The sequence below is a fragment of the Emys orbicularis genome, chromosome 7 (assembly GCF_028017835.1).
Source record: "Emys orbicularis isolate rEmyOrb1 chromosome 7, rEmyOrb1.hap1, whole genome shotgun sequence".
NCBI lineage: Eukaryota > Metazoa > Chordata > Testudines > Emydidae > Emys > Emys orbicularis.
The window spans coordinates 94558587-94582144 of record NC_088689.1 but is presented as its reverse complement, the minus strand read 5'-3'; the positions used below and the strand labels follow the sequence as shown (position 1 = coordinate 94582144).

At 43.1% G+C, this 23558-nt stretch overlaps 1 protein-coding gene across 1 annotated transcript in view; it reads left to right on the top strand.

The window, feature by feature from the left end:
- Window positions 1-21472, top strand: part of IQSEC1 (IQ motif and Sec7 domain ArfGEF 1) — a 685037-nt gene extending 663565 nt beyond the window's left edge. Inside the window, exons 14-17 of the mRNA XM_065408003.1 lie at window positions 3280-3441; window positions 4162-4338; window positions 19500-19549; window positions 20885-21472. Of these exons, the coding sequence (XP_065264075.1) occupies window positions 3280-3441; window positions 4162-4338; window positions 19500-19549; window positions 20885-21472 (977 nt within the window). The remainder of the gene's footprint in view (window positions 1-3279; window positions 3442-4161; window positions 4339-19499; window positions 19550-20884) is intronic.
- Window positions 21473-23558: the final 2086 nt, after the last annotated feature.

The following is a 23558-nucleotide window of genomic DNA, read 5'->3' as shown; positions in this document are numbered from 1 at the left end:
GAGTCAACAGAATCAGTCACGCTCATAGCCCTGAAGTGTGCTTGTGTTGGAAAACAACAAGGAGTCTGGTGGCACCTTAAAGACTAACAGATTTATTTGGGCATAAGCTTTCGTGGCTATGCATCTGAAGAAGTGAGGTTGTTACCCACGAAAGCTTATGCCCAAATAAATCTGTTAGTCTTTAAGGTGCCACCAGACTCCTTGTTGTTTTTGTAGATACAGACTAACACGGCTACGCCCTGATACTTGACACCATGTGTTGGAAAGTAAAGCCTGATCAAATTTTTTAAAACTGTCAAAAGTAGTTTTCCAAAGAAGTTTAAAACCAAAGTGTGCAGCTAACCTGTGTATAAGCTATTATTTATGGACAAAGAGCTCAGAATGTGCAAACAGTGAAAGTCTAGTCCCCTGTAACCTGTGAAATTCATATTCTCTTACACTCCTGTGGGTAAGAGGAGACTAACTCAAAGTACTGCAGGGCCAGTAGAGCAGGCAAGTAACCAATATCAATCCATCCAGTAAATCTGCATGTTGCAGCTATCAGAATCAGCTTGTTCTCAGGGAATGGGGCTCATGAACATTCTGAGGCCAGTGTCACTAATGCAAAGGGAGCGCAACCTTTCAATTTGGCTGATGCTGAGTCGACTGAAATTATTGGCATTGCACGGTTGATAAGGGTAAAATATATTATGGGATTTGTTGGCTCCAGACAAGGAAGTATGGCATTTATCTCTATTGCATAAATAGGCCACAAGGAAAACATTTATATTTACAAACAAAAGTAATTTAAAAAATGTTAAGGTTAGCTACATATTTTTAGTGGAGTCCAGCTAACACCTAAATTATTTATGTCAATGTTTGCTGCTGTAGGAATGTCAATGTTTGCTGTAGGAATATCAGTTGTATTGATAGCAGCGCTGGCCATAGGAGTTTGCTATTGGGGAGTTTGGTCTGTGTAGTAGAACTGTTATGTGCAATTCAGTAGCTTGAATTTCTGTCTAGGTGTCCTCATAGTTATCAAGTTGCCTTACCTTTCCTTGCTCAGCTGTTATGAATGTTCTTTTTTTTTTAAAGTTCTTCACTTTTTCTGGTTTATAACTGACTAGCTAGTTGGCTCCTCCTCCACTCAAGAAAGGTGAATGGCCTGATTTCCCTTTTGGTTGAAAATATGTATGCTTTGGATGGTGCATAAGTCTTTGTGTAAACTGTAGCTGTATTTGACTCTGCACTTTTTAAGGCAGTGTAATATTTTTTTTGGAACACAATGACCTTGGCAGCTGGGGGTAGAAATTGTCTCGCACCAGATGGTGTTTCTTGAGTGAATGGCCATGAGAGAGGATTTGTTCTTCTGCTTAAATAGAAATCTACAATGCTTGAATTCCATTTAGTTGTGCACTTGGAAGCACCCTGTGTTGGAATAAAGGATCATGGACTTTAATACATGGAAGAGATCTGTATTTACTTAGTATTCAATTTGTGGACCTTCTGCCGATCAATAAGGTCAGATGGCTCAGGAAAGAAATTTTATTAAATTATTTACTGCACATGTTCTAAGACTGTGTGAGGCCTCATTTCCAGGGGTCAGCAGTTCAAGCAAAAACTGAAACCATTTTCTGTAGTGGAGAAAATCTTCATTATGTGTATATCTCTGTGTGTCTGTACCTTTCTGCTCAACTGGCAGATGTTCATGTGACCAGCTGTTAAGGTCTGCTATGTTAGATGCGCAACTGGACTACAGGCAGCTAGTTCAAGAATTAAAATGAAGACAATCTGATAAGCAAGGGCCGTTTGCCCCATCATTTACAGTGGGCTTTAACTAAATGCCTTGAAAATGATCCCCATTATTGTAAATAAAGGTCAGGATGTCACTGTTCATGCCCTACAGAATAAGCACATTTTTACTCTGACATTGGTGAGTAACATTATACAAAAAAAGTGATTGGAGAGCTGAGGTTAATACAAAACATTACAAGTCACACATACAAACACATCCTGCCTGTTTACTCACAAACAACCAAAACAAAATGACCAAAAAGAATCTATAATATGCTGAGGGTTATTGCTAGAGTCTTTGCTCAGCAAAACTCCCACTCAAACATGAGTGAGGTGGCAGGATCAGGACAATTGAGTATAAATTATCAGATTTGTTGGGAAGAGTTATGCATGTGTTTTCTCATGGATTTTTCTTCCAAGCTGCACAGTACTATCTGTGCTTAAGGGAACGAGTGTATAAAGCTTAAATACCTCAGTATTTATTATGGAACGTTAAGTTAAGCAGTTCCATATATAGAAAGTTCTAATATTCCTCGAGGCATTTTCACTAAGCCCCTCTGTCTCTTGAGCTCTTTAGGCTTTCTTTCTGTTATGTCCACTATAATTATATACCCAAGTGTTATATTTTCAAGGCGACCCATACCTACTATCTCAAATTACATCTGTAAATTTTGCACTTACAGTTGTTTGCATGTGCAGACTGGATAGTTGTGAATCAGCCAGATGAACACATGCAAAACAAGACTGTTAGTATGCTAGCAATTTCATGTGCAAAGATGCCAGGCATCATTTCTGAGAAAGTTTTGAAAATTTGGCCCATAATGAGTAAGAATATTAAACTTAATTTATAAAGGTTTCAGAAGGTTTCGTGGAGCCCACGAAAGCTTATTCTCAAATAAATTTGTTAGTCTCTAAGGTGCCACAAGTACTCCTGTTCTTTTTTTTAATTTATAAAGTATGTCATTGTTTGCAATCTACTGAATCAAACTTCAATAGATTTTGTTTGCTTGCTTGCTGCAGTATTGTTTAGGTCTTTGATAATGTTAGGGTTAATGTTTTCATTTAAACTAGACATGTTTGGTTAGCTTTTTTGTTTGTTTGTTTTTAAATTCAGGGAAACTGTCTGGGATTTACTTTACTTCAGTCAAGGTTAGCTTAGGCCTAAACAAGTTGTCCCTTTGAGCAAATCAGCCAAACCTGTTTTATTTTATTTGTTTAAACTGACATTGCTACTACAAACAGATTTCATTTGTGTGTTTGTCCATGTGGATGTTCAGTGAGATTTATTTTCCTTTAGAAAATGCATCTGGGTTCTGAGCAGGTAAAATGGCCTTCTGAGTTTTTGAATGTGGTAGTAAAAATGCTTTTCTCTGCCGTCTGTCCAGGGTTCGAAAATGGTAACAGAGAATTAGTGAAAAAATAAGTAAAAATGGAAGAGAATAAAATTAAAGATAATAAAAATTATTTAGCCTTGTCTTTTCTGCACTTCCTCCTCCCCACCCACAGATTATCCGAATGGCATACGGCTTACATCAGCTGTTCCAGGAGCAGATATCAAAGTCCTAATAAATTTCAATGCACCTAATCCTCAGGATAGAAAGAAATTTACGGATGACTTGAGAGAGTCTATTGCAGAAGTTCAAGAAATGGAAAAGCACAGAATAGAGTGTAAGTACAAAGGTACATAAAATAGAGCATTTTCAAACTAATCAACATTAGTAAATCTGTTTAAGATATATGTAATATAATCCACCAGGATTTAAGACTTAAAATAATGTAGCTCCCCATCTGTGGCTTTGATATTATTTTAGAGATAAAACAGTGATTCCTAAAACTTCTGCCAGGATCTTTTGACTGGTAGCTAGTGTACTATGTAATTGCAATGGAAATATATCTTAAGCACCAGCAAAAACCGACTGATGAGTAAGTAGAGGGTAGGTCTGTACCAAATAGGGTGAATAAATTGTATTGTAAGTTTTAGGGCTATTTTAAGAGGCTTCTTAAAAAGAGGTATTGTCTTTTGGAGATGGACTTTAGAAGAACTTTGACTCTATTTCTCTTAATATCAAACTTTATTCTTTTGAAAAGCATCATGTTTGCTGCGGCTTCAGTAGCCATTATGCAAATGAACATACTGGAAGCTGCAGATATATATCTATCTAAACATAGGTTTTTATATTATATTTTTCCAGCATGTGACATCCTTTCATCGCATATGTTATGTTATAAAGCCACTGGGACAGAGATCAAGTTTTCTTCCATGTACAGTTCAACTCCACAATAAACTGACATCTCTGGATACATAATAATATTTGGTTTGCCATATCATTGGCTCCATTTCATTACAGTCAATAACTATGAACTGTACAATCATTTTCTTTGTTTCAGCTGAGCTAGAAAAACAGAAAGGTGTGGTACGTCCAAGTATCTCCCAGTGCTCCAGCCTCAAAAAAGAATCTGGCAATGGGACGCTGAACAGAGCCTGCCTGGATGACAGCTATGCCACTGGGGAGGGACTGAAAAGGAGTGCACTCAGCAGCTCCCTCAGAGACCTCTCTGAAGCTGGTAAGCACCACATTTATTCCCTGCTCTGTACACCAGTGCGTGCAAAGAAGTGTGATAGATATGTGTAAAAATAAGCTCATTTGTGAATGGTGACCATGTAAAGAAGCAATACAGAAAGTTTAAGTATTTGCTTTTTTTTTTTTTTTTTTTAACTTTTATTGTTGGGTTTGTTTTTTATTTATTTTATTTTACCTTTAGTGTACTGAACAAACTCTATTTGAAAATATCAAACTGTTATAGCTTGCTATGTATACTTTTAAAGGAGAATGGAGACGGAGGAAAAATTGTAAGTGTATTTTAGAAAAATGGTTGACTAGGGCTAGGAATAACCCACTTAGAATTCCTTTGTTTTTTCTCTTATTTATTACCTCCTTGTTAATGTAGACTTAGAAAGAAAAAGAAAACACTGAGGTCCCTATGCAATGACTGCTTCCTGTGTATTTTGTGCTTAAGTGTACCCATGTACTACATTGATGAATGAAATTGAGTGAAGCCCTACTAAATTCTATCTAGAGCGATAGCATCAGTCACACAGTATAACTGAATTGTATCTCATCATTGTATTACGCACAACATAGGTCCTAATTCTTGCTGAAGCTGTTGTTTGCAAAATACTATTGCCAGAGGAATAGGAAAAAGCCCTGCTGGGCACAGTAGTAATGTCCCCAAGACTCAGAGCTGCTGCTGTGGCTAAAATTGGAACTGACCGATCTAAATGCCTTTTTTTTAAATATTTATACATTTAAAAAAATAGAAATGGAAAGAGTGATATGTGCCTGTTTTTATTTTATTTGTTTGTTTGCTACATGCCATTAATTATTAGTAATTAGCACCCTCATGTTTTCCAGACTTCCAGGGGTAAATGTTCAGCCCTGTGTTTAGAATGTTAGGCACACTGCTCCTGTTATTGCTAATGGAAGTTTTACCTGTAACACCAGCCACGCCACACTGACAGTACCCATAAGAGTAGCAGCAATTGAATTAAAAAAAAAAAAAAGTTTTATCCGCCTGTATTATTTATTTTGATTTTTTTTTTAAATGCTGTATGATCTACAGTGGAGGCATAATTTTGTAATACTGTGTATATCTTGAATAGTTAACCCCGGTTAGCCTTTCCTTGTAATATCAAAGCGAACAATTTGTGCTGCAGTAAATAAAACACTGGTAAATTGAATATGTAGCGTGTGTGTGTTTGTGTGTATGTGTGTGTATGTATGTATATATATGTATACATACACATACACACACACCCCTATTATCACTTGTGTTTACTCTCTGTTTATATCCATCTATACCCATCTGCCTCATTAAAAGACATGGGGCCTGATCCAAAGCCCACTTCAAGTCAGTGAGAGTCTTTCCATTGACTTCAGTGGGGGTTGGATCCAAGCCCAAGTCCTCATTGTTATTAAATCTAAGCTGTACGGATACCTTCATCATCTTTTGTTTTTGTTTTATTTTAAGTTCTTTTAGAATGAGAACAGCCATGTTACTGGATGTGGGAGTTTCATGGCTATACAAACCAATTTGCGTGGTTCCTGATTAACTCTTTTCATCCCATAGGAATTTTCCATCACAGTCTTCCAAATATTTCCATGTACATAAATCCCTTTAGAGGGTTATGTGCAATAACAAGATGAATTCCTCTTGATCATGAAAACTTTCATATTTCAAAACTGCATGCCCGCTGTTGGCATGCTCATTACTGAAAGTGGTCTTTTTCCATGATAGAAAGTAGAAATCATTTACAGACTTGAGGGTTTATCGACGAATTTGTTAAACCCAACTAAACTTAATTTTAATATTTACCCACTGACAGTTATGGAGAGCTTCTGTTTGGTCTTGTGCAGTGCAATTACCTTGAAAAATTACACACCTGTCACCTGTTTTAGGCTAATAAAACACCATTTTCAATCCCTGGGTATATACTACTATTTCTGTGATGTATCAGAATCACTGTAGTGAGTTTACAAGTACCTCCTAAGTTTAGCTTGCTTGGGGGGATTCACTTTGTTTTAGTATGGAACAGATGACCCTTAGAAAAATCAAAGAAAAATTTACCAGTTAGCAGAGGCAGTGTGGCTCAATGACTGTACCAAAGCAGCAGATATACAAATAACTTCTGAAAAAGGTGGGCTGAAATTAGTTCATCCTAATTCCTGATGTTTGTACTGCCATGGCATGAAATATAGGATGATAAAGAAAGAGGATCTGGGTGTACTGTGTGTGTATGTGTGTTTGTTTAGAAAATGGGGATTATGGGCTGGATTTTTAAAGGGTTTCCTTAATTGTTTCGGCAAAAATCCAGTTTTACATGTGCAAACTGAGTAATTGCATATGCACAGAGTTCAGTGCATAATTTCCTAAGGAACACGGCAGAGGTGTTTTTGAAAGCACTCTGAAAATATGGTTCTGTGAAAGGGGAATCTGATTCTGTAAAGAAAGTTTTGGCTGTGCAGGTTTCTGATGAAGCTGTGGTTTGAAAAACATTAGCTAATTTCCCCTTGCCAGAAGTCATTATACCTATCACAGAGGAATAGTAGTAGGGAAAAGTGCCTTTAAAATGTTTTCCATGCTTGAAAAGAAAAAAATAAACTAGTCTCTCAAATCTAAAGAGAAAAAAGATTTTTGGACCCTTTCACCTCCTAAAAGCTGAAATTGGTTTTTGGAGAGCAATACTTCAATTCCCCAAAAGGGAAACAATATCTGATATTGACCAGGTACTCTTTGCTGCTAGCTATTTTTCTATTCATTTTTCCATGAAAACATAAGTTGTATTTGCAAAAATTAAGTGAATGAGGGCTTTGGGGGTTTTAAGGTTAGTATTTAATAACCCTTATCTTGTTCTCTCTGATCTGACATCTGCTGCCATGGAATAAAAAGTAGAAATGGGAACTGGCAGCCAGCTGTGTTACAAAACGTAAATGAGTCAAAAGCATTTAATACTTCATCCTTTTTCAAATGTGAGCATTTTTGTTGCTCATAACTGAACTGTCAGTGATTAGCTCTGTCCACTGAAAATTAGTCAAGAAAAAACATATTTATTTACCCTAGAATGTAGAATTCCAAATTCATGTGTAAAATGTTAGAAGAAAACAAAACGCAACTAGAAAAGGAATGGATTGTGCCAAACGCTAAGAGAACTTTAGACAATTCCAAAGCTTTCTTCCATTTATGATATTGAAATGGGCCTAGACATAGATATGAAAGATGAAAACTACCCCATCACAATTATTAATGGGGGAACAGGGGTTTTGTGATTAAAAGACAGGACTGGGAGGAATATGTGGGTTTCTGATTCTATATCTGCCCCAGATTTCCTGGGTGACTTCAAGCAAGTCACAACCTGATTTTCAGAAGTGCTGAGCACTTGTACTTCCCAGTTACTTCCTATGGAGTTGGGAGTGCTTAGCATCTTTGGAAATCAGGACCCTAACCTCTTTATGCCTCACCATATCAATGTGTAAAATGGGGACAAATATTTATTTCTTCTTCGAGTGATTGCTCATGTGTATTCCACAATAGGTGTGCGTGCTCACCACGTGCACCGGTGCTGGAAGTTTTCCCCCTAGCAGTACCCATAGGGGGGGGAGTGCCCCCACGACCCCTGGAGTGGCGCCTGCCTGGCGCGGTATAAGGGGAACTGCGCGCTCCCCCCACCCTCAGTTCCTTCTTGCCGCCAGTGAAGGTGCGTCGGAACTGCTCTGCTCCAGCGTTGTTGTAGCTCGTCCCCAGAACTGTTCGTTCGTTCAGTGTTAGTACCTGTAGTTAGTTAGCTGTTTAGTTAGTTTAGTTAGTCAGTGAGCCCGGGCCAGGGCATGCCCTGTGCCCTGGGGTTTAAGTCATGCAGCTGTTGTAGGCGTTCTATGCCAAGAAGTGACCTGCACGCAGACTGTTTGCGCTTTTGGGGAGAAACCCATATCAGCGAAAGGTGCAAGATTTGCAAGTCGTTTAAGCCTCGGACCAAAAGAGAAAGGGACATTAGGCTCCAGGCCATCCTGATGGAGTCGGCGCTGACCCCGACCCCGGCACGCCACTCCGAACCAGTACCCGGTACTGCGGCGTCAGTACGTGGCAACCCTCCGGTGCCATCAACCAGCCGGCACCGCTCTCCGTCCTCCGGGCACGCCAAGAGGACCAGGAAGACTCCCTCTTCGCAGCGGCACCGAGGGAAGTCTGGGACAGAGGCTAGGCCCATGTCGGGCAGTCCTCAATCCCCACCGGGCCCCAGGCCTCCGACTTAAGTTGAGCGGAGTAGCCTGGCCCCTTCGGATGCCGTCCATGCCTGAAGCCCTCCAGGCGCCCCGGGACATATCGACGGGACCGCGGCGGGCGTCACCGTCGGTCCTCGTCTCGGAGAGGGTACCGCAGTCGGTCACGGCATGGTCGTCGATGCCGTTCCCGCTTGGACTCCCGCTCCAAGTCTCCGCCAAGACATCACAGCCCCCGGTGTTGATCACCGGTGTCTCGCCATCACGGGTCTGCCCATCGAGGCCGTTCGCGGAGCAGCTATTACTGTCGGTACCGGTCCTCCACGTCAAGATCATGGTCCCGTGGCCATCGTAGATCCCGGCACTGCTGCTCCTCCCAGTCCAGAGACAGCAGCAGATCTTACACCAGCCGGGTCTCCATTCATGGCAGTCCTTCGATGGGCCATGCCAAACAACCTGGACAGCTGGCCCCACCAGTGCCACAGCAGGTGCAGTGGCACCGAGCGTCATGGCTGGCCCAATGGTACCAGTGGGCACCGTGGCCTCCGGCAGAGCCCCCAGTGGGATCTCGCTCTGTGGTCAGAGCTTTGGAAGCACTGTCGGCCCCGCTTTCCAGACCCCTGAGAAAGGAGTCAGTGGGACGTATGTCCTCTGCACCGTGCCTGGAGTCCGACCAGGTGGTGAACCCTTCGGTGTCGGTCGACACCCAGAGCACCGCACGGCCTCTTTGCCCTGCCCGGAGGAGGCGATTGCGGCCCCGCCCCCCTCCGTCCCACAGGAGGACTTCAGGGCCCACCAAGAACTCTTAAAGAGGCTGGCAGCAAGCCTACACCTCCAGGCAGAGGAGATGGAGGAACCCTTGGACTCCCTGTTTAACGTATTGTCCCCATCGGCACCGGGTAGGGTGGCCTTGCCTCTCCATGAAGGGGTGGCTAAGATTTCAAATGCCCTGTGGCAAACACTGGCCTCATTGGTCCCCATCTCTAAAAAGGAGGAACGCAAGTACATTGTACCCACTAAGGGGCATGAGTACTTGTATACCCACCCGGCGCCCAACTCCCTGGTGGTCGAGGTGGTCAACCACAGGGAACGGCAGGGTCAGCCAGCCCCGACCCCAAAGAACAAAGACTCTCAGAGACTGGACTCTTTCGGAAGGAAAATTTATTCATCTTCGAGCTTCCAGTTACGAGTGGCGAACCACCAGGCTCTCCTGGGCCGGTATGAATTCAATCTGTGGGGTTCTCTGACTAAGTTTGAGGACTCTCTCCAGGAGCGCGATAGGAAGGAGTTCAAGGCGCTAGTGGAGGAAGGGGCAACGGCCGCTAGGACATCCCTGCAGGCAGCCTCGGATGCTGCGGACACGGCCACACGATCAATGGCCTCCGCAGTGTCCATGACAGGCGTCATGGCTCCCGCTCTATGGGCTGTCCAGCGAGGCGCAGTCTTCCATGCAGGATCTCCCATTTGATGGGAAAGCGCTGTTTGCAGAGGAAACAGATACAAGGCTGCATGGCATGAAAGACTCCCGCACGACCCTCCAGACTCTGGGCCTCTATGTCCTGGCTCCGGCAAAACCTAAGTTTAAGCTGCAGCAGATTCCCGCCCAGGCTGCCCTCCCGAAGTACGAGGCCGCCCATAAGAAGCAGTGGGACTATAAGAGACGCCCTTAGAGGCAGTCTTGACCTGCCCCCCAGCCTGGGTCCTCCAAGGGCAAGCAGGCAGGGAAAACGCATTTTTGACGGGACGCTCAGGGGCATCCCTCCAGTCCTCATCAGAGATCCACCCCAATAAAGCTTCCCTTCTCCAACCGGTTGTGTGCTTTCCTTCCACAGGGGTCGCGGTTGACCTCCGACCGAAGGGTCCTCAACACCATCTCCCGGGGTTACACCCTCCAGTTTACTTCCTCCCCACCCAACCACCCCCTGCTCCCATCCCTCTTGGGGGACCCCTCGCATGAAGCTCTGCTCGAGCTGGAGGTGGGGTGGCTCCTAGGACTAGGAGCGATAGAGGCGGTGCCCGAGGAGTTCATGGGCAAGGGGTAATACTCCCGTTATTTCCTTATCCCGAAGGCCAAAGGGGGGCTCAGGCCCATCCTGGACTTCCGAGGTCTGAACCAGTACATGGTGAAGCTCAAATTCCACATGGTCTCCCTGGCCTCCATCATCCCCTCCCTGGATCCCGGGGACTGGTACGCTGCCCTCGATCTGCAGGACGCGTACTTCCACATCCACATATTCGAGGGGCACAGGTGCTTCCTCCGTTTCTTGGTGGGACAGAATCACTACCAATTCACTGTCCTCCCGTTTGGTCTGTCCACTGCCCGCAGGGTGTTTACAAAATGCATGTCGGTGGTAGTGGCCTACCTCAGGCGCCAGGGGGTCCAGATATTTCCCTATCTGGATGATTGGCTTGTCAAGGGTACCTCCCAGTCGCAGGTGAGGGGTCACGTGGTGCTCCTCCTATCCACGTGCACTGCCTTGGGCCTGTTGGTAAACAGCACCAAGTCCACGTTAGTCCCGGTTCAATGCATAGAGTTTATCGGGGCGCTCCTGGATGCAGTGTCGGCCATGGCCTCTCTCCGCCAGACAGATTCGAGACACTGAAAGGTCTGATCGACTCGGTCACAAGGTTCCCGGTGACAACTGCCAGGGTTTGCCTGCAACTCTTGGGTCACATGTCGGCGTGCACGTACATGGTCCGTCATGCCAGACTCAGGATGAGGCCCCTCCAGCTCTGGTTGGCCTCAAAGTTCTCCCAGGCCACGGACAGGATGGACAAGGTCCTCACCGTACCAGACTCTGTGATCGCCTCCCTATGGTGGTAGTCCGCCCCAAACAACATGCTCCAAGGGGTCCCATTCAGGACAGGGCCCCGACACTGGAGCTGGTGTCCGATGTGTCAGACCTGGGTTGGGGGGCCCATGTGGGGAACTTTCAGACCCAAGGCCTGAGGTCGGCTCAAGACCTGACCCTAAACGTCAAGGAGCTCAGGATGGTGCGACTGGCATGTATGGCCTCCGCTTACACCTGGAGGGCCAGGTAGTCAGGGTCCTCATGGACAACACGGCCTGGATGTTCTATATCAACCGGCAAGGCGGGGACCAATCCTCTGCCCTCTGCTGCAAAGCCCTCAGGCTTTGGGACTTTTGTATAGCCCACGACATCCACCTGAAGGCCTTCCACCCACTGGGCACCCGGAATGAGAGGGCGGATCGCTTGAGCAGGGACTTTTCCTCGCAACATGAGTGGTCCCTCCACCCGGAAGTGGCCCACTGGCTCTTCCGAAGGTGGGGAACTCCCCAGGTGGACCTATTTGCGACTCAGCAGAACCGGTGATGCCCCCGGTTCTGCTCCATGGGGGCCTGGGGAGGGGCGCTATCTCTGATGCCTTTCTCCTGTCTTGGTCAGGCCGGCTTCTTTACGCCTTTCCCCCGTTCCCTCTAATCAGCAGGGTCCTGGAGAAGATAAAGTCGGACAAGGCGCGGGTCCTCCTGATTGCCCCGGCGTGGCCCAGGCAGCATTGGTACGGGACCCTCCACGGGCCTGGCGGTAGCTCCGCCATGGCCATTGCCGCTCCGCCTGGACCTGGTCTCTCAGGACCAGGGCTGCCTCCTCCATCCCAACCTAGCGGCTCTTCACCTCATGGCGTGGCTGCTCAGTGGTTAGGTGGAGAGGAAAGAACGTGGTCAGAGCAGGTTCAGCGCGTCCTCCTCAAAAGTAGACTGCCCTCCACTCGTTGCGCTTATTTGGCGGAGTGGTCCCGGTTTTCTAGGCGGGCAGCGGACCAGGGTGTCTCCCTGGTGACCACACCGATCCAGCTTATCCTTGATTACCTCCTCCACTTGAGGCCCCAGGGCCTGGCGCCCTCATCAGTCAAGGTGCACCTGGCAGCCATATTGGCCTTCCATCCACCAGTGCAAGAGCACACGGTATTTTCCCATGCTATGACTGGCCGGTTCCTTAAGGGTTTGGACGATCTTTTTCCATATTCTAGACCCGTGGTCCCACAGTGGGACCTAAACCTCGTGTTGGCTCATCTCATGGGGCCCCCATTTGAACCACTGGCCACGTGCTCCTGGTCTCACCTCTCGTGGAAGGTGGCCTTCCTGGTTGCAATCATGTCAGCCAGGCGAGTCTCAGAGCTCAGGGCCCTGACCTCTGAGCCACCGTACATGGTCTTTCATAAGGAAAAGGTCCAGCTCCGCCCACACCCCGCGTTCCTCCTGAAGGTGGTCTCCGCCTACCGTATGGGTCAGGACATTTTTCTACTGGTCCTCTGCCCCAAGCCTCATGCGTCCACTGAGGAGCGTTGTCTCCACACGCTCAATGTGCGGCGGACTCTGGCTTTCTACCTCGAGCGGACTAAGCCGTTCAGAAAGTCCTCGCAGCTGTTCGTCTCCTTGGCCGAGCGCGCGAGGGGCTAACCGATTTCCACTCCGCGGCTTTCCAATTGGATCGCTTCGTGCATCCGTTCCTGTTATGCGCTGGCGCGTGTCCCCCCGCCACCCATTGTGAGGCCACATTTGACTCGGGCGCAGGCCTCGTTGGCTGCCTTCGTGGCCCATGTCCCCATCCAGGACATCTGTAGGGCCGCCACGTGGTTTTTGGTTCACACGTTCACCTCGCACTATGCGATTGTCCCCCAGACTAGGGATGACGCCAGGTTCAGCAGGGCTGTCCTCCATCCTGGGAACTTGTGAACTCCTACCCACCTCCAACAGATATAGCTTGAAATCCCCTATTGTGGAATACACATGAACAGTCACTCGAAGAAGAAAAGACAGTTACCTTTTCCGTAACTGGTGTTCTTCGAGATGTGTTGTTCATGTCTATTCCACATCCCACCCTCCTTCCCCTCTGTTGGAGTTGTCTGGCAAGAAGGAACTGAGGGTGGGCGGAGCGCACAGCTCCCCTTATACCGCGCCAGGCAGGCGCCACTCCAGGGTCGCGGGGGCGCTCCCCCCCTACGGGTACTGCTAGGGGAAAAACTTCCGGCACCAGTGCACATGGCGAGCACGCACACCTATTGTGGAATAGACATGAGCAACACATCTCGAAGAACACCAGTTACGGAAAAGGTAACTGTCTTTTTCCTTCCAGAGGTGTGGTGAAGTTTGATGCTCTCCTGTGGGTAACATGCTTTGAGACAGTGCTACAGAAGTGCAAGGCTATTGTTACTACAGCTGCAAGCGGGCACTGTTTCTGGTAGTCTCAGCAAATATCCCCAATACTTATACTGTAATAATATGAGTATTGACTAGCATTAAGGGCCAGAAACAGTAAAATATAGCCCAAGTATAAAAATAGTCCCTGTGCTTCTTGTATATTTCCCCAAGCTTCATTGGTTGTCTTTTTTTTTTTTTTACACTGTTCCTGCCCATGAACCCAATATATGATGTTTTTTATTAATCCTTTGTAGTATTTTCCAATTTTCCTCTTGCCCAGAGTTTACTCTCTGGGGAAAGACTGCGGGGATCTTCACTACCCCATATGTTCCATATACAGAAGCAGACTTCATGCAGCTGCAGAACCCTTACTCACCAGTAGGAGGAGTCTTCAAGGGAATGGTTCAGGCTCTCATCCACATGATACTGGGGGAGATTAAAAATTTCTCTCTACTCACTCTTCTCCCTTGGGCTGAGGTGGAAGGAGGCAAACGAATGCTATTTGGGGTATGAGACATTAGAGCTCTTCTCCTGCCTTAGCAGTCAAGATCTCCAGGGGAGTAGAAAGGTTGAATCTGCTCCCACAGAGAAAGTGGTGTAGGGGAGATACCGGACCTGAATGCCACAATTTTCCTCTTTCCTTGCTACCATTGTCATCTTCCTTCTGCCTCCATTGAATGTTAGTGATGCCTGGCATGGTACATGTCTCTGGATGTATGTACCATAGCCTGCTTCTATTGATTCCCATCATATACCCCATTTTTAACCAAGTGGATTCTTATGAAAAAATCCGGAACCTTGTGTTTATGTAAATACCCAAAACATTCTGCAAAATAAATCATATATATATATATATATATATATATATATATATATATATATATATATATATATATATATATATATATATATGCAGAGATCACCCACACATTCACCCTGAAATATAGCCACCACCAACACCACTACACTGGTTTATAGAGGGGAAATTATTCACTTCTCTGCTCTATGTAATTACATCCTGCACTGAATTTGACCAATGTGCCAAGGATAACGCTCCTCATGTGAAGAGAGCCAGGAGGTTTTTAATGATCACAAGTGGTCAAGACCATAATTGCATGCCTCAACCAAAAGACAGGATTAAAAGACCCATAGAAGTGGTCCTTCCAGATTATGATTGAGGCACATCGGTGAGGTAGTATTGGGCATTTTGAACTACCTCTGTTTCTGTCAGGCCTGGCCTCTGGATAACTAGGTGACAACAAAAACAACACGGAGTCCTTGTGGCACCTTAGAGACTAACACATTTATTTTGGCATAAGCTTTCGTGGGCTATAACCCACTTCATCAAAGGCATGGAGTGAAAAATACAGTAGGCAGGTATAAATATACAGCACATGAAAAGATGGGCGTTGCCTTACCAAGTCAGGGGTCAGTGCTAACGAGGCCAATTCAATCAGGGTGGATGGCAACAGGTTCCACTTTCATGAATACCACTTTCACAACATGCTGAAGCTAGTACAGTGACTCATTATTTGGTAGATGGCTGTTAAAATAGTTTGCTTTACTAAAAACATAATTTGAATCCTTTTCCAAACTATTTTAGCCAAGAATCACAAACTGAATCACAAGAAGTGCCCTTGATCTCAGTATGCCTCTCATTGGCATAGAGCAGATAGACCCAAGAAGTACAGTACAGTAGTGACAACTGAAATATTTAACATTTCCTATAACATTCTGCATATCTGTAAGGTCAATTTCTGCAAGGACACGATGGATTTTCATTCATGATTCCCTGTAAGAGCTCACAGAATTTGCAAGTCTCTGTAAGGATATTCTAATTTCTAACTGTTTCAAGTTTATCAAGTTTAAAGTGACCTTGTTTGTACATGTGGAGGTGTGTTGCAGTAGTGCACCTTAGTGATGCTTACTCTGTAGCAGCATACAACCTATCCCAGTCCATTACCAACCACGACAGCTGTGAATTGGTTAAGGGAACAACAAGATAACTTTCGAAGGAGAGGAAAGAGAGCTGGAATTTAATTTTACAAAGAGAGGAATGAGAAACTGTGTTGTATAACGACCTTCAAAAATATTTAAAGTAAAAAACAACTTGCTGAGCACAATTAGTCATAAATTTGGTAAACACCACCTGGTTTTATAGCACAGCAGCTAATAATCATTCTAGTGTAGGATTATGCTATACAGAACAGCTGAATAAGCTCCTTCTATCCTGGACTTACCATTTCCCTGCAATGCCTTTTGAAGACTGCAGCTCAAAGAACACATTTTAAGCTGGGATGGATGTAGCACTGAAGAATAGTTTGTAATAAAATGATCCTACATTGGCAAGGAGAATACTCTGTAGGATCTAATAGGTCATTTCCATTTCTGATTGTCTGTCTACAGTCCATAGTGAACCTGTTTCACTTTGTTTTTTAGAAACTACGTCTTTCCTCTTAGAAGAATTTACCAGAGGGCTCTTTACTGTACAGTACTAGCTGTGATCATATGAGGATTATTATAGATGTCACAAATATGATTTCACTTTTTTCTGCTAGTATTCCTTTGCCCACAGTCATCTTAGGTACATAGACAGATGCTCACCCGTCTGTCCAAATATACTGCATTCATCACTGTGATATCTGAACGTTTTCACTCCTGCTTTACCTTCAGTGGGAGACCTTAGGTTTTTCTATGTTCCTTCATCTCTGGCCACTTTTATTCACCTATGCCAGCATAATATTCACCATTGAATGGGGAGATGGGTATCTTCCTTCAGGATTGTCGATTGGCTAACAGGAGTGATTTGACTCTCACAACCAGCACCATTACTACCAATAAACAAAGAGCAAAATTCACCCCCTGACTAGGCAATAAGAATTCTAAGATAATCAAAACCGCTTCTCTGTCATGGTGCACAATACAGTATAGTCATGTTTTCGAGCAAGCTAAAACTGCAGTAAAGAATGTACCCAAAGATTTGGCAAAGAGCTCTTCCAAAGGAATTACTCATCTGCAAACACACAATCTCAGTTTAAAGGGTTTATGTTGAGAACTTTGAGTAGTTGCAAAAGAAGGACCCTTAGCCATAGCAAGGGGGAAGGGAATATCTCATCCCTCTCCAGCAACACTCTTTGGAGCAGCAATGGCAGGCTCTGAAGAGAACTGTATCAAGCCTTCCGATACAGAAGGGAGGTTTGCTGTGACACTGGGCCTTTAAGAAAAGTGGTGGGGCATCAAGAGAGAGAAATAAGGAATGCATGTGGCTTTTGGAGATGTGTGGAGAAGCTGACCACTTCTCATCCTGATGATGTTAGCTTTGTTTGATCATCCCCTAAACAGAACATTCTTACATTTGTTAGTTTAATATCCAACAAGTTAAATTCAATAAAAATAACTATTCTATGTAAATAACGAGTCCGATGGCACCTTAAAGACTAACAGATTTGTTTGGGCATAAGCTTTTGTGCGTAAAAAACCCACTTCTTCAGATGCATGGAGTGAAAATTACAGATGCAGGCATTATTATACTGACACATGAAGAGAAGGAAGTTACCTTACAAGTTTAGAACCAGTGATGACAGGGCCAATTCAGTCAGGGTGGATGTAGTCCACTCCCAATAATTGATGAGGAGGTGTCAATTCCAGGAGAGGGAAAGTTGCTTTTGTAGTGAGCCAGCCACTCCCAGTCCCTACTCAAGCCCAAATTGATGGTGTTAAATTTGCAAATGAATTTTAGTTCTGCAGTTTCTCTTTGAAGTCTGTTTTGAAGCCAAGCCCTAAGATACAACTGAATTTGCTCCAATCCCTCAAACAGAGACAAACACCTACAAGATCTTTATCAAGCATTCTTAAAGCTACAATACCCACTTGGGAAAGTGAGGTAACAGATTGACAGAGCGAGGCGGGTACCCAGAAGTCACTTACTACAGGACAGGCCCAACAAGGAAAATAACAGAACACCACTGGCCATCACATACAGCCCCCAGCTAAAACCTCTCCAGCACATCATCAACGATCTACAACCTATCCTAGAAAACGATCCTTCACTCTCACAGACCTTGGGAGGCAGGCCAGTCCTCGCTTACAGACAGCCTCCCCAACCTGAAGCAAATACTCACCAGCAACTACACACCACACCACAGAAACACTAACCTAGGAACCAATCCCTGTAACAAACCTCGTTGCCTACTGTGTCCCCATATCTACTCTAGCGACACCATCAGAGGACCCAACCACATCATCCACACCATCAGAGACTCGTTCACCTGCTCATCTACCAATGTGATATATGCCATCATGCACCAGCAATGCCCCTCTGCCATATACATTGGCCAAACCAGACAGTCTCTACGCAAAAGAATAAATGGACACAAATCGGACATCAGGAATGGTAACATACAAAAGCCAGTAGGAGAACACTTCAATCTCCCTGGACATTCTATAACAGATTTAAAAGTAGCCATAATTGAACAAAAAAACTTCAAGAACAGACTTCAAAGAGAAACCGCAGAACTAAAATTCATTTGCAAATTTAACACCATTAATTTGGGCTTGAGTAGGGACTGGGAGTGGCTGGCTCCACTACAAAAGCAACTTTCCCTCTCCTGGTATTGACACCTCCTCATCAGTTATTGGGAGTGGACTACATCCACCCTGGTTGAATTGGCCCTGTCAACACTGGTTCTAAACTAGTAAGGTAACTCCCTTCTCTTCATGTGTCAGTATAATAATGCCTGCATCTGTAATTTTCACTCCATGAATCTGAAGAAGTGGGTTTTTTACCCACAAAAGCTTATGCCCAAATAAATCTGTTAGTCTTTAAGGTGCCACCGGACTCCTTGTTGTTTTTGTGGATACAGACTAACATGGCTATCCCCTGATACTATTCTGTGTAGGCACACATATTATCTCTGATGAATTAGCTGGGCAGCCTAGTTATGAAATCTGGGTGCATAATCTTATATTTGGGCATCCTGTATTTTGGCACTTAGCTTCCTAAAATCAGTATTTAGAAGCCAACTGAGGGTTCCACATGTAAGGTTTGGGCAACTAACTTTGGTGTCCACCTTAGGAAAATTCGGCCCAACTACTAAAACTGAGACTACTTTATGTCAACCTTAATACCTAAATGTAAAGCACTGCACAGCTAGACAAACAAAATCTAGCCATAATACAATGCTACATTTAAGTTTTAATGATTAAAAATTAAGTTTAGTTTTCTTTTTAATCATCATGAAAGAAGATTATATGAAATCCATTGAGGTTCAAAATAAAACATTCAAAGAATGAGAGAGATTTTCCATTTCCCCTCTCCACTGAAATCCAGAATGTTCCCCATAATTCAAAAAAAAAAAAAAAAAACACCACCACCCACAACACTGTTTGAGGAAAACAGATTTATGGACATTTTTGAAAATTTGCTTCTAGGAAATTAAGCAATTTAAAACTCTAGCCAACAGTGAATATTATGACCCCACTGCTAAATGTAGAGACTAAAATATACATATTTTAAGATTTAAAAAAAAACCCCACAGTAATTATGACAAGTTGCTTCAAAACAAAAGGATCTTCCTTTATAGGATACATCTAGGTACAGAAACTTAATTTAATTATGGCCTTAAACTTTAAGTTTCTGCCTTAGTAGCTACTATACCAGTCTAATGTACCCTATAAAAACCCCTCTAGTTGCATTTAGAGGCTCCTGTAGTAATTCAGGGAAGCGAATATTTCTCACCCAGGTCTTGTCTCAGTCTCTAATCTATGGTATTGCATGTCCTGGGCAGGCAAGCGTGGGCGTCGCAGCAGTGCAGGATCGCTAGACAGCAATATGGAAGTAAGTAGGAAGTTACTGATGTCTAGCTGGATGTGATGTGCATTTCAAACCTTTCTTTTATATACATATTTTTTTGCTCTCTTTCTTCTAACATATAACTGCCTGCCTCAGATAAAATGCATGCGTAGGCTACTCACTTTGTATTATTCCAGCTTAAAAAACACTTATGGCTTGTTTTAGACCAAGCACCATTTTTGGTTTCAGCTAACCTTGTTCCCTCTGTTCCTGCAAGCATGGTTAAATGAACATGATGTGTCCTTTTTGCCACCATTTTGGTCTGATCCCAGCCTGAAGGCCCACTTGCACTTCGTTACACAGTACACTGTTCTATGCTGTTTGATATCTAGCTAAAACTATTGACTTTCATGCTCAGCCATTCCCATTGCTTATTTTCTAGTTAAATTGCTAAATGTATGCAGTCATGATACCATGGAATTGCACAGATAGGGCATGGGAGGAGAAAATGAATAAGACAGATGAATTCAATGTGGATTTCATGAGATTTCATTCATCTTCAAACCATTTATATATACTGTTCATGTCGTTGAATTCAGCTTGCAGATTTATTTATTTTGTGTGTGTGTATGTGTGTTTGTGTTAGGTAGATTGCAGTCTAAATCTAGCACAGTATGCTTACGTACTGCTTTGTCCCTAATTGTCTTTAAAAAAAACAAAACCAAAAAAACTCCAAAGACTAAATAGACCATTCAAGGCTAAACAGTAGGAAACATAGGGCCATAGGTCAGAAGAAAATCACCACATAGAAATCTTATTGAAATGAGTTGTAGAAGTACTGTTGCAATCTAACATATAATATAGAGCTAGGTTTATGAAGCAGCACAACCCTTCCCTACCGTGGTTTACAATAAGAAAAAAACTATTTTTAAATTTTAAAAAAATCTATTATGAAATTGGAATGGTAACTGTAACATTTGTTACTGTGTGTTCATTTCAGTTTAATTTAATGTAGTTTTTTTATTTTAAGAAAAATGTGACTGGTATTTTAAAATGCATTTTTTCTTTAAAACAAATTCCCAGGTATAATGTTATCTTTCAGTGACATTTCTCTTAATTTAAGTATCAAGTTTTACAATAAAAGTATTGAAAGAGAAACCAGATAATGGCTATTAATGTTTATAAGCATTCCAAGAAGGGCATGATTGCCTCAACTGTAGCTTGAAGAGAGAAACTGTCAGAGAGAGAAATTCTCCTATAACGCTTAACATAGTCAGCCCATGTGAGCATGTAAGGAAGACTTGATGGATCAGTGTGAACTTTCTTTTAAACATATTTTAAGATTTTTTTTTAATTTTCATTTCTATTAATTTCTTTTAGGGGTCCATCATTAGCAGTCCTCACATGCGCCGAAGAGCTACATCAACCCGAGAGTGTCCATCTCGCCCTCACCAGACTATGCCTAACTCTTCCTCACTCCTAGGTTCCTTATTTGGTAGTAAAAGGGGGAAGCCACCTTCCCAAGGCCATCCACCATCTGGCCCATCGCAGCAGCCTCAGCACCCACCTGTAATCCCGCATCAGCAACACTCTCAGCATCCTTCTGCCATGCACCATGCAGGGCCAGCTGAGGGGCAGACGCAGGCACAAGTGCACACTCACCATTCACAGTACTGTCACATGCAGCAGAACCCACCCCCTTATCATCACCATCACCACTATCATCCTCCACAGCACATCCAGCACACGCACCAGTACCACCCACATGTGCCTCATTCCCAGCATGCGGCGCATTCTTCTTACATGCAGCACCCTCATTCACAACATTCCCATCCTCCATTGCCCCCTCCTCATCCTGGGCACTCTTCTCATTCCCAACATGCTCAGCATCACCATGGACAGTCAGCTCCTCCTTCCACTTCAGCCAGCGCTAAGCCCAAACACAGTGGCATCAGCACAATAGTCTAGAAGTATTTGTCCTTCTAATAATGGTAGTTTTAGGCACGGTTATAAAGGCACTTAAAGGAAGCAGCAAATAAAACTGTGGATTTTTACTCAGCCAAACAATTTATTTGACTTCTGCAAGCTTAAGGGCTTGCTGTTACTAAATACAACAATTTGAATTAGTGTGATCAATATTGGTTTTACTTATCTGCTCAGTGGAGGCCTGCCTCCTGGACAGTCCTTATCTTCAATTGCCTTGAAAACATGCTGCTTGCTGAATACAAGTTAAGCTTCCTTTTTCACCAAATCCCATGACAATTTTACATGCATAATAAAAACGTAACCTATTAAAAAAAAAAGTGATTCAGAACCAAGTGTTGCATTCTTGCTCTTTTATTGTCAATAGGCAAAAAAATAAGTAGACCTGATATGGTTGATGAAAGTACGTAAGTAAACTTTATGTAATATAAATATATATATAAATATATATATACTGTATAGTTAACATTTGTGCTTGGAAAGCAAATTTTTTCAGTCCACAAAACTAGCAATATAGACTTTACAAGGAATTACACTTGATAGAAGGACAGTAACAAATAGATGAATAGCATATGAAAGAGTAGACCAAAAACTTTAAATGCTAGGAAAATTTCAGACATTTCAGTATTTTAATTTAAAAGTCCTCTAGACATATTAAGCCTCTAAGCAATCATTACTAAAATGTGCCAAGTAACATAGTATTTAACTGTTGTAGTAAAATATTGCTTTGTATAAATCCTTATTTTTATTAACATAATATCATATGTAATCAGTATTATAACTGCTCTGCTATTTCAGGAAAGCAAACTAGTTAAGATGCAGTAACTATACAGTAGCAACATGGGATGACCATTTACCATTGGTTATCTTAAAGCATTGGTTACACAAATTCTTAGACACTTTAGAGGCTGTGATAACTGTGAATTTACATGATCCACATTTCTTTTATATGCATATGATTTTATGAACACATATGAAGAGTTATATGAAAGGTGCATGCATACACTGCAAAAACATTCATCTCAAACATGAAAATTACAAACACCCATCCTTCTCAGTCACTTCGTTTTCCTATTTACCATGACTTTGCTCATTTTTTCAGTTAAAATGAACTATAATCTGACAGTGTTTCCAGATGGAACTGCTCTAAAATTTTAAGGTGTATTTTAGTATCTAGTATAGTGCGGTTATTTGGTTTTGGTTTGGGTTTTTTAGTAGTGTAATTCCATATAGCCATATGCTAGCGGCAGAGTGTGTTCACCATTTTTACTCATCACATTTGTTAGTTTACAAGTACACAGCACTCAGCAGGCTGAGTTTATGCTCAAACCCTCACTGTCCTACTCCAATTAGTTGCAAGACATCATATAAAAGCAGGCTGTGCTGTTGTTGTTTGTGTTGTAATCAAGCCGTTTGCAAATTCACATGAGATTTTGTTTCCCTGAATCTCATACAAAGTCATACATGGAGCATACTTTGTAGTTTCAGCATTTTGAGCCACTGCAAGGACTTTACACCTAAATGGTAGAAACAAAGGAACCACAACTGCAAAACTGCACCAGCTAAAATGCAAAACTTGAAGGAGGAAAAAAAAGAAGTTCCAGTGTGAGATGGGTAAAAAGAATCGGAAAAGAACCAGATCTATCTGTTTATTTGAACAATACAAATATACAGTAGAGTTGTATAAGAAAAGGATGAACTTTCCGTATTGGGTTACTCTTGGTATCTTTAATCTGTTTTTTCCCCTCCCCCGTTGAATACAATTGATATAATACCAGCAAAACTGCAAACTGAGCACTTTGTTAATCTCCATAAAGAGCAAATACAGCAATCTAGAGTTTAGCCTTTTGCTAAAATCTGTCCATGTTTGTTTTCCCCGTGTGCAATATCTTTGATCCCTTTTGCTCCTATAAATTAGTCTTACATGAAATGAGAATAACACAAATATTTTTAATATCATTCAAGCTATCCTAAATTCTGTGTCTTACCTTACGAGGGCTGATCTGGGCCCTCGGAGGCTCTGTTCCTTGCAGTTTAAAAAATACTGTTCTTATAAGGGAAAGTAGAATTG